This window comes from Lissotriton vulgaris, chromosome 10, assembly GCF_964263255.1.
Source record: "Lissotriton vulgaris chromosome 10, aLisVul1.2, whole genome shotgun sequence".
In the NCBI taxonomy this organism is placed as follows: domain Eukaryota; kingdom Metazoa; phylum Chordata; class Amphibia; order Caudata; family Salamandridae; genus Lissotriton; species Lissotriton vulgaris.
The window spans coordinates 1,067,128,712-1,067,140,896 of NC_141698.1; the positions used below are offsets into that span (position 1 = coordinate 1,067,128,712).

At 47.8% G+C, this 12,185-nt stretch overlaps 1 protein-coding gene across 1 annotated transcript in view; it reads left to right on the forward strand.

Moving 5' to 3' along the window:
- NEK10 (NIMA related kinase 10) overlaps nucleotides 1–12,185 on the forward strand; it is a 1,232,468-nt gene that overhangs the window by 947,051 nt on the left and 273,232 nt on the right. Inside the window, exon 30 of the mRNA XM_086942130.1 lies at nucleotides 2,964–3,018. Within this exon, the coding sequence (XP_086798256.1) occupies nucleotides 2,964–3,018 (55 nt within the window). The remainder of the gene's footprint in view (nucleotides 1–2,963; nucleotides 3,019–12,185) is intronic.

Here is a 12,185-nt window from a genome sequence, read left to right on the forward strand (position 1 = left end):
AATGCTACTCTGAAGAGTCTGCAGTGTTTGCTATTGAGTCAAGCATGCCCACACTTCACTTTTGTGCTTCGTAAGTGCCTCTGTAAGCTGCCATTTTGGATGTTCTTCTTTTGCGCACAGTGGTCGACGGTCCTCAAGTCTGGCTTGTGTGATATACGTGTGGGTGTTTTTATTTATTCTGCTTGCCCAGTAGAACCAGCAACACATTCCTCACTCACTCATTCACTTATCAACCATGGGTCAAGTACATGCAAGTAATGTTACAGGAGAGTAACTGATGTGGACGTGACTGCTGTGGATTGTCACAGGAGAGTGCCTGCGATGGATGCCACAGGAGAGTGACTGTTGTGGATGTCACAGGAGAGTGACTGCTATGGATGTCACAGGAGAGTGACTGCTGTGGGTGTCACAGGAGAGTGACTGCTTTGGATGTCACAGGAGAGTGACTGCTATGGATGTCACAGGAGAGTGACTGCTATGGATGTCACAGGAGAGTGACTGCTGTGGGTGTCACAGGCGAGTGCCTGCTGTGGATGTCAGAGGAGAGTAACTGCTGTGGATGTCACAGGAGAGTGACTGCTATGGGTGTCACAGGAGAGTGACTGCTGTGGATGTCACAGGAGAGTGCCTGCGATGGATGCCACAGGAGAGTGACTGTTGTGGATGTCACAGGAGAGTGACTGCTATGGATGTCACAGGAGAGTGACTGCTGTGGGTGTCACAGGAGAGTGACTGCTTTGGATGTCACAGGAGAGTGACTGCTATGGATGTCACAGGAGAGTGACTGCTATGGATGTCACAGGAGAGTGACTGCTGTGGGTGTCACAGGCAAGTGCCTGCTGTGGATGTCAGAGGAGAGTAACTGCTGTGGATGTCACAGGAGAGTGACTGTTGTGGATGTCACAGGAGAGTGACTGTTATGGATGTCATAGGAGAGTGACTGCTATGGATGTCACAGGAGAGTGCCTGCTGTGGATGTCAGAGGAGAGTAACTGTTGTGGATGTCACAGGAGAGTGACTGCTATGGATGCCACAGGAGAGTGACTGCTATGGATGTCACAGGAGAGTGCCTGCGATGGATGCCACAGGAGAGTGACTGTTGTGGATGTCACAGGAGAGTGACTGCTATGGATGTCACAGGAGAGTGACTGCTGTGGGTGTCACAGGAGAGTGACTGCTTTGGATGTCACAGGGAGTGACTGCTATGGATGTCACAGGAGAGTGACTGCTATGGATGTCACAGGAGAGTGCCTGCTGTGGATGTCACAGGAGAGTGACTGCTGTGGACGTCACAGGAGAGGGACTGCTTTTGATGTCACAGGAGAGTGACTGCTGTGGATGTCACAGGAGAGTGACTGCTGTGGATGTCACAGGAGAGTGACTGCTGTGGATGTCACAGGAGAGTGACTGCTATGGATGTCACAGGAGAGTGACTGCTGTGGATGTCACAGGAGAGTGACTGCTGTGGATGTCACAGGAGAGTGACTGCTATGGATGTCATAGGAGAGTGACTGCTTTGGATGTCACAGGAGAGTGACTGCTATGGGTGTCACAGGAGAGTGACTGCTGTGGATGTCACAGGAGAGTGACTGCTGTGGATGTCACAGGAGAGTGACTGCTTTGGATGTCACAGGAGAGAGACTGCTATGAATGTCACAGGAGAGTGACTGCTATGGATGTCACAGGAGAGTGACTGCTGTGGATGTCACAGGAGAGTGACTGCTGTGGATGTCACGGGAGAGTGACTGCTATGGATGTCATAGGAGAGTGACTGCTGTGGATGTCACAGGAGAGTGACTGCTGTGGATGTCACAGGAGAGTGCCTGTTGTGGATGTCACAGGAGAGTGACTGCTTTGGATGTCACAGGAGAGTGACTGCTGTGGATGTCACAGGAGAGTGACTACTGTGGATGTCACAGGAGAGTGACTGCTTTGGATGTCACAGGAGAGTGACTGCTATGAATGTCACAGGAGAGTGACTGCTATGGATGTCACAGGAGAGTGACTGCTGTGAATGTTCCAGGTGACTCCCGTTGATTTTAGAGGAGAGTGACTGCTTTGTTAGAGTAGGGTGACTGATAGAGATGTCACAAGTGAGCGACTTCCGCAGGTGTTATTGTGAAGTGACTGATGTGAATGTCTCAAGAAAGTGGCTGCTATGGATGTTACAGTAGAGTGAAGGTTGTGAATGACTGGTGCGGATGTTACAAGTAAATGTCTACTACTGATTTTAGAGGAGCCGGAGTGCTATGCCTCTTAGACTATGGTGACTGCTATGGGTGTCACTGGAGAGTAGCTGCTATGGGTGTAACAGTAGAGCGACTGCTGTAGATGTCTCAGAAGAGTGACTGTTACTGATGTTACAGGAGAGTGGTTGCTAGCTCCGGGCATTGCTGTAGAGATGTCACAGCAGAGTTGCTGCTACGGTCGTTGCTGTAAGAGTTGCTGCTAGCTCCGGGTGGTACTGTAAGAGTGGCTGCTGTAGATGTCTCAGAAGAGTGAGTGACTGCTACTGATTTTACAGGAGAGTGGCTGCTACTAGCTCCGGGCGTTGCTGTAGGGATGTCACAGAGTTGCTGCTATGGGTATTACAGGAGAGTGACTGCTCTGGGCGTTGCTGTAGGGATGTCACAGAGTTGCTGCTATGGGTATTACAGGACAGTGGCTGCTCTGGGCGTTGCTGTAGGGATGTTACAGAGTTGCTGCTATGGGTATTACAGGAGAGTGGCTGCTGTGGGCGTTGCTGTAGAGATGTCACAGCAGAGTTGCTGCTATGGGTATTACAGGAGAGTGGCTGCTCCGGTCGTTGCTGTAGAGATGTCACAGCAGAGGTGCTGCTACGGGCGTTACTGTACTGCTGCTGTGGATGTCTCAGCAGAGTTGCTGCTATGAGTGTTACAGTGGAGTGTCTGCTACGCATCTGTTATCAGGACTTGACCTCTCTCCGCTTTCTTTTTCTCAAGGTTCAGCGAAACGCAGCGTCAGTGCTTCTGGAGCCGAGCGCCAGCCCGGGGCAAAGTATGTATGATTTACGCTCTTTAAGTTACCGAGTAATTGCTTGGCGCAGCAGCGGCGGGCTGAGTTCCCGGGCAGTGTGTTTAAGGTCACGGTTATTAAATCAGTATTTCTATCCGTGTTTGGAACATTCTGATGAACCAGGTTATTTTACGTAAAACATAAATGTCGGAAGGGAAATTACTGTATTTTATGTACATCTCATCTAAAGCTGAAAATGTGTTTTGGACAGCTTTCAAGTCTATTAAGTCAGCTCGGTGCTTGATTCTATGAGCAAACTATTTATTTTCAAAATGCTTAGCTCCATTTTTTATAGGTTGGAAACACGTCGACCTAAGATTTGCATTGGACTCCCAGGATAGTTGCATTTTAGTGTGTCTAAAATAATACACATGGCCTTGGGGGTCCCTCGCGGCACCAAAGAAAATTAAGTGGAGGTGCCCCGGGTGGGCAGAGGGGCGCCCACAGAAAAACTACAATGGCATGTTCCTGCCAGCACCTCAGTGGGTGCTGGCTGGGGAGCCGGCAGGGGCATTGGGGCCCTTGAGGCTCCCCCTGCAGCCCCCAACATATGCCATGTTGTGGTTGGTCCAAAAATGAAGAATAATACATTAGAAGCGGGAGCCGCTCATTTAATATTCATGCTCCTGGAAGGTGCGCCCCTTAATTCCCCGCAAGGGCTTTTTGCTAAATTGTATTTTTTATTTCCTGGTGGTATTCCTAGAAGTGGCTTTGCCACCATCAATCATTTTATCAATGTTGTGGCGGGCTGTAGGGAGTGCAGCACCCACCCCTCTGCAACATAAATAACAAGCATTGGTAAAGCTGATAGGTTTGCTTTGCAAATGTGTTAGTCATATTGCACACCAGCGTGGCTGTTCAGCACATTAGTGGGACAGAAGAGAGTGGTGTGGAGTGTCGTAGACTGGAGAAGAGTGTTGTGTAGTGGCACACATTGGAGTGGAGGCTTGTGGAGTGGCGTAGAGTGAATAGGAGTGTCATGAAGATGTGTAGAGTGGAGTGGTGTAGAGCAGAGTGTAGTGGTATAGAGTAGGGTAGGAGTGATGTGGAGTGGTGTAGTGTAGAGAGCCATAGAATGGTGGGGCACAGAGTGTCGTAGCCTGGGGTGGCATAGAGTAGCATGGAATGGAGTGGTGCAGAGTGGAGTAGAGGGTCGTCGAGTAGAGTGGAGTAGAGTTGGATGGAGTGGCAGGAAGGGAGTTGCATAAAGTGGAGTAGAGTGTCGTAGAGTTGAGTGACATAGAATAGAGTAGAGTTTTGAGGAATGGCATAGAGTGGAGTAGAGTGTTTAGAGTGGTATAGAGTGTAGTGACATGGCGTTGAGTGGAGAGTCGTAAAGTGTCATGGAGTAGAGTGGAGTGGAGTGGAGTAGAGAGGCATGGAGTAAAATGTCGTAGGATGGAGGGGAATAGACTGTCGTAGAGTGGAGTGGAGTGTTTGGAGTGGTATAGAGTGTAGTGACATGGCGTTGAGTGGAGAGTCGTAAAGTGTCATGGAGTAGAGTGGAGTGGAGTAGAGAGGCATGGAGTAAAATGTCATAGGATGGAGGGGAATAGACTGTTGTGGAGTGGAGTGGCATGGCATGGCATAGAATCTAGGCCACTCAACTCCTCTCTATGCCACTCCACTCTATGCCACTCCATGACACTCTATGACACACCACTCTATGCCTCTCGACGCCAATCCACTGTATGACAATCGTGCCATTCTACTCAAGGACACTTTACTTCACTCTACACCAATTAAATAGCATAGAGTAGTGTAGAGTGTCGTGGAATAGAGTGAATTAGAGTGGAGTGACGGAGAGTGGAGCAGCATAGTGCCCTAGCACAGAATAGAGTGGAGTAAAGTGTTGTAGAGTAGAGTGGCATGGCGTAGCATTATAGAGTGGAAATAGGAGGCATGGAGTGTAGTAGAGTGGAGTGTCATAGAGAGGAGTAGAGTGGCCTACAGTGAAGTGGCATAAAGTGTCGTAGAGTGGAGTAGCATAGAGTAGAGTCAAATGGGAAAGAGTTGAGGTTCGTATAGTGGAGTAGAGTGGTCTAGAGTGGCGTAGAGTGGATTAGCATAGAATGTAGAAGAGTGTCATAAAGTGAAGTGGCGTACAGTGTTGTAAAGAGACGTGAGTGCAGTAGGGTAGTGTGGGGAGTGGCATAGAGTGAGGGGGCATAGAGTTGCATAGAGCGTGGGCTATGCATGGTGTGGTAGTGCAGTGCCATTAAAGACAACATGTTTTCAATTGAAATGATTATTAAATTTGCACTGATATACTGTCTCAATGACATAACTATACAGCGCACAAACATTGTATGGAAATGCCATCACCGATTGATTTGTTTTGATCGCATTCAAATATTCAAATATTTGTTTCCAGCACATTTTAGAATTAGAAAAACATGTACTTCATTTGTGCTTTCCTAATTCTGATATATTCTGAAATATTTGCATAGATAAATCTGATATTGACTTCTAGCTGCAGATTTCGTACCTTTGAATTTCTCAGATGGCAGACTGGATCCAGAAACATTTGCGTGATCAGTACCCCTGTGCACCGTTGGATGAATTTGTTCGGTTCCGCACGGTGTCGTTGGCACCGGAAGTGACATCGTAGTCACCTATATGGGCGCCACTCATGTGCACGTGGGCCATAAATTCCATTCTTCCGGCAGAGTTGTCAGAGTTTTGAGTTTCAGCCAAATTCCACCAACCTCTGTGTGAGTTTTTTCTTGTGAGCCGCTTGCCAGCGGTAAGTTGTTGATCGAGACTTGGCGTCTCCAAGCATGTTTTTGGCACTAGGATGGCAACTGGTGAGATCTTCCCAACGCAGGCGGTCGCGACCGATAGCAGTCAGAAAGCCATTTGAGTAGAAATTCTACTCGAGCAACAGCAAAATCAACTCAAGAAGCAGCATCTTCTGGCGCCTGCATGGTGTCGTTTGCTCTGATTTTTCATCACGGAACGAGCGCCCAGCACGAGCAGCACAACGTGCCCAATTCCACCCATTCGTGGAACTCTGCGTAGTTTTCATGTACCTGCAGCACTGCCCGAGTTCCGCCCACCCTTCTTTATCTCAAGTGACTATAACTCATGCACTAAAGTAACTATAACTCATTCCCTCGCCATGCGCTGCTGATTACCTCTCATATTACATCGGCCATGACATGTGCTATGACATTATTGATAACATCACTACAACATCTGAAATAACATAATTGATAACATCACAGTGCATGGCGGGGTCATGAGTTATAGTTACTTTAAGGCACAAGTTATAGTTACTTTGGATAACTAAAACTGGGGAATTACAGTGGGTTTGTTAATTTAAAACAGTATGTTGTAACTGGCCCTTTCACCTAATTATACCAATCCTTTAACCTTATATATACCAGCGTGCAGCACAGTACTGTGTTTAAAGGTGGCCAATGGAAAATCACTTCAAGGTCACGTGCTGCAAAATGCTTGTTTAAATGAAATTTCGCCCTTTGCATGTCCAAATGCCTGTGACCAAGGGGACTGGAGCCCCGAAACGCGTAAGGCGAAAGAAACCAACCTTGTACATGAATAAATGCAGTTTGCCTGGAAAACAATTCTGGTGTTGGAGTGCGCTTTCATATCGAGGATGCTTTGTTTTAAGAATAAAGAATGCGGTGGCATTCCAACCGCGAAAACGCACCGTCTCTGATGTCTGAGGGCCATCTGGAGACACAGAAACTGCTTCGAAGTCTCCAGGTTATGGAACACCAGCTGGCTATAAAAAAGACTGCTGTTCGTGTCAAGGACCCACTGAAGGGTTGTGAAATGGATCCAAATTTGCAAAAGGAGCAGAGCCTACTGAAGGTAACACTTAACAAGACATTGTAATTATAACTAAAGCAGCATGGACTCTGAATACCAGCGTGCAGCACAGTACTGTGTTTAAAGGTGGCCAATGGAAATCACTTAAAGGTCACGTGCTGCAAAATGTTTGTGCGCTTTCATATCGAGGATGCTTAGTTTTAAGAATATATATATATATATGGTATGTGTCGTCCTCATCTTGACTCAGCTCAGCATGTGCTGCCAAAGGATGATGCGAGACCCAATTCTTGGTGTTTAAATATTTATTGTGAACCCAAACACCAGTGTGCCACAACGCGTTTCGGCCAAAGCCTTGATCACATATATATATATATTTCAACGGGTCATGTGATCAAGGCCCCACGCCGGCTGAAACGCGTTATGGCGGCGGTGGTGTTGGGCACTAAATAAATATATTGCACCATCTATTGGGTTTGCTTCGTCTGTTTTCCTGCAGATTGTTACCTAGAGACGATTCATCTTCATATATATATATATATATATATATATATATATATATATATATATATATATATATATATATATATATATATATATGTGTGTATATATATATATATATAGATAGATAGATATATATATGCCACACTCCTGGTGCCAAAAGTTCGTAACTCAGTAGAAAATAACATAACATAACATGTGTATTTGTAAAGCGCACGTTCACCCTTGGGTATCTTGGCGCTGAATAACAGATGTTTATTGTTACCCAACTCAATGGTACTCATTTTATCGACCTCAGTTGGATGAAAGGCTGAGTGAACCCCCGGGATTTGAACCTGTGACCATGAGGTCGAACACAGGCCCCTGCAATGGACGCATTAGTCCACTGAGCCACCAGACCCGGATTCCACTGAGCCACCAGAACCGGGGCCCCAATGATGTTCAAGTGCTGTATAGGGTTTGTTTTTCCGTGTGCCAATAAATACAGCACTTGAACATCATTGGGGCCCCGGTTCTGGTATTTTCTACTGAATTACGAACTTTTGGCACCAGGAGTGTGGCATGTAAAGGGGGTGGCGATCCCGCCGGGAGCCCACTGCATAAAGAGGCTTGAGCACGCCAAAACAGTGTGTGGAATATATATATATCTCTATATATATATATATATATATATATCAAAGCTCCAAACTGCCCCCAGTTAGAGACGCACACGGAAGAAGACTCGCTGTTAGAAGCGTTTATTCAGGTAAAACTGCATCAGCACACCAGTCTTGGACACAGCAGGATGCCGTCTACAGCCTGACGCGTTTCAGAGCCCTTCGCTCTTTCCTCAGAGGCTCGGCATTACCTTCTGCTAGAGTGTAAACAAACAATTCATGTGCAAATAATCGCAATCAAGAACATTTTGTTTTGTAAACAATACCACTCATATAATTATATTTATATTAACACTATCTCTGCATCAGATCACTGCATAAATGCATATTGGGATAACGTCTCCAAAAATGAGATGTGAAATATATTTAGGCATGGAATGAATATAACACTTAGACAAGAGGGTAGCATAGAAACAAGTGGGCAATGTCAGTGCTAAATTGTCTATGTCCAAAAATAAAAAGTGCACATATAATAGCTACTGTCAAAAAGTGGAAAAGGAAAAAAATGAAAATGAGAAAATTGAAAATAGGATAATAGGTAATGTTATTTTCAGGAATTCAATATCATTGAGACGGTAGGATGGAAAACCCCATCCTAAAACTGCAAAAAGGGACTAAAATCAAATCAAAGAAAAACGTGCAGATCCTCTGTAGTATTCAACCTGTTGGGGAATTTGCTGTCCAACTCTAAAATCATTTGAGATTCAAGTCTCCTAAGCATTCTATCTCCATCACCACCCCTGCGAGGTTTCGGAACCGAAGCGATGACATAGTTGTTCAGACACTGCAATTTGTTATTATGTATGGCTTTAAAGTGCCTGGCCACAGGGTACGCACCATCATTATTAACGATGGCTCGTAGATGCTGGAGAATCCTGGCATGCACCTGTAGCTTAGTACTGCCTACATATCTAAGGCCACAGGTGCATGTCAGGACATAAACTACATATTCTGTTTTGCAGTTAAATGAACCCCTGATGTTGGACATATTTGGGTTGAAAGGAGTGGAGTATTGGGTAGTATTCACCCCAAATTTACAGGCTCTGCAACTGGAGCAGCGTGTAAATCCCAGCCGGGATTTTAACCATATTTCTTTTTTACCAAGCTCCGGAAAGTCTCTACTTATCTGGGTTCTCAAAGAGGGTCCCTTCCGATAAGTAATGATAGGGCCATCTGGCAATGTGGGTGACAGAACCAAATCAGTTTTCAAAATAGGCCAACTTTGCTTGATAATGGACCTGATCTTCCTCTCCTGTCGGTTAAAGGTGGTAATAAGCCTGGGAGCTTGGTCAGTGAGGTTGGCATCCGCTTCCAAAGGGACATTGTCAGTAGGTGCCAAAAGTGATTCACGGGATCTAGCATTAGTTTTGTGGACGGCTTGTTTGAGTATGGATTCCTTGTACCCCTCTTTCTAAATCTGTCTAAGGCTTCAGCTGTAATTGAGGCCAGATCTTCCTCTGTACTACAGATGCTTTTGAGCCTGAGGAGCTCGCCAAAGGGAATATTATTAATCACAGGCCTGGGATGGGCACTGCTGTACAAAAGGGGGTTGGTAATGGACGGAGCATCTGAACCAATCAAACACTCACACCCAGTCAAAAGATCTGGGTTTAATGCCACCCCAGTTCAGACATGGCCATATGCAAATCAGTCTGACCCTGTGCCTCATGGGAACAGTCCAGCCCGAACTGCCAAGCCATGCCTTCCCTGGACCGGAAACAAGCTTCCGAGGACCGGTTTCTGGCATTCCAGCCGTCTGCAGCCCGGCTTGCTTGAATCCAGTGGCCAAGTTAGCAAGGTACTCACGTCTGAGCATACCCTGCCACACTTATGGCGGCCAAAAGTAGTACAAAAAATGGGGGTGGTAATGGAGGGAACATTGCTCTTTCTGTGGAGTTTGGTGGCCAAATGCCCTTCATGGATAAATACTTTTACATCAAGGAATTCTGCTTCCAACTTGTTGATAGCAGAAGTAAATTTAAGATTCTCTTGATTGATATTAATAGTAGTTACAAAGGCATTGGCACTGTCCATATCCCTCTTCCACAAAACAAAAACATTGTCGATTTAACGCATCTGTAGGAAGGGGGAGGCTCTAGTTGGCGCAGTGCAACACTAGCGACAAGCAGGGACTCTCTCTTCCTCGTCAGGGCTGAGGGTTACCTTCCAGACAACCTCTGCTTACCCTCTAGGTAGTGTGGCTTAAGCAGTCGTAGGCTAATCTTTGGGGCACATAGGGTTAAACACTTGCAACAGTACACCTTCACAACCAACCCACCACACAACGAGACCAGACTGTATTCTTGTAAAAATATATCTCTTTATATAAACTTTACGCAGGCTTGTGAATACAGTCAATAACTTTATGGATACGGTTGCAGGATATTAGCTTTAGGTTACCACAGTTCTTATCGTAGTTCTTGTGAGGCCCGTAGGCCGGCGTTAAACAAAGTTCTTTGTGGAGCCAGCGGCTTCCAGGGGATCTGTCCCACGTCGCGTTGCCTTCCCGGTGTCGCTGATCGTTGCGGCTCTTCGGCCGAGCAGGTCACTGGTCGTCCGGGGCAGCGGTGCTCTGTGGCGGCACGGTCCTCTCTTCGTCGTCGGCTCCGACCTTGGAGACGGCGGCTGTGCGGCGGTGACAAGTGGCAGTACGGTCCCCAAGTGCAGGACGTACCCAGCCAAATGTCGATGCAGCTGTGGGCTCACAGCTGGGCTGTCGGGCAGGCTACCGACCTTGTGGATTCTCGTAGGGCAGTAGTCTGTCCTTGCAGGTGAGGGACGGCTCGCTATGCAGTCGCCTCGATAGCTCGGACCGGACGGGCCCTCCTTTACTTTGCTCTCGGGCTCCCAGCGCAGTTGTGGTCACGATGTTCGGGCCAGCGGCGGCTGGTCCTCACTGTGCTTCCGCTGTTGCTTTGGGCCCCGGTCACGGTGGTCGGGAGGGTGTGGATGCCTTAGAGGAGCTTCCTCTTTGTCGGTGCTGCGGCGATGGTCAGCACCCGCAGTCGCTTTCTTCCAAGGGGGTTAGCATCCACTGGTCCTGGGACGCTGGTCAGGGGGCAAGTTCAATTCCAAGCCCTCGGAGATCTCTTGGTAGAGTTTGGCACAAAGTAGCACAAAAAGTCTTGTCGTAGTCGTTTTGTCTTCCTCTCCTTCAGCAGCAAGGCACCAGACACAGGCAAGAGTCAGCACCCTTCCTTGTCTTCTCGCGGTCCTTCTCGTAGGGCAGAGTCGTTCTGTGGCCCAAACTGGATCTAATTTTCAAGGAGCAGGGCTCCGTCTTTTATAGGCCAATTCCTTTGTTCTCGCAGGCCAGGGGGGCCTTTGCATAGCCACTCTCAGTTCTGGAGTACCCCGGCGGGTGTACTCCGGCTCCTGCTTTCAGTGTGAGGGGCAGGCGCATCAGACGCCCCACAGGAGGTGGAGCCAGTATTGTCCTGACAGGGGTGGCCAGAGTACCTTGTTGATGGGGGCTTCGCCCTTCCTGGGCCAGGTGCCGGCAGAGTCATCCGCCGCTCCCCAGGAGGGTGGAGCCAGCATTGTGGTGGCCGAGCACAGTGACAGTTCGAGTCAAGAGGCACTCCTACCTCCCACTAAGGTGTAATCTGCGCATTCACCACCTGTCATCCCTCCAGCCCTGTCACTCACACATCCCAGACAGTCGGATACACATACTGGCAGAGGCAACTGAAATGGTTAGGCAAGCAAATGCTAACTTTCTAAAAGTAGCATTTGCAAACCCAGGATATTGAAATAAACTTGTCTACAAGAAATATCTCATCATCCTGAGTTCAGGCATACTAAACATGACTCACTACCATGCTCCTTGAGCCTGCGGGGATTATAGGTCGTAATAATCCTCGCAGCTCAGTCTGGCCTAATGGAGCAGGTAGCCTTCAGTAGTGAAATACGGTCTTCGTTGTAAGTCACAACCAGGACATGCCACGCACATCAGGGCTTGTCCTACCTTACACCTACAATGCACCCTGCCCGCAGGCCTACCATAGGGGTGACTAATATGTAGTTAAGGGAAGGGTCGGTGCGGGCAAGTGGGGACACTTGCCCAGCTAGCGTGACAGCACGAGACCGCACGCGGGTTCTGCGGTCGCAGTTCCCAGACACATCTTTTACGGCTGCCTTGGTGGGTGGCGCAACCAGCGCTGCAGGCCCACCAGCAGTATTGGCATCTACAAGCCC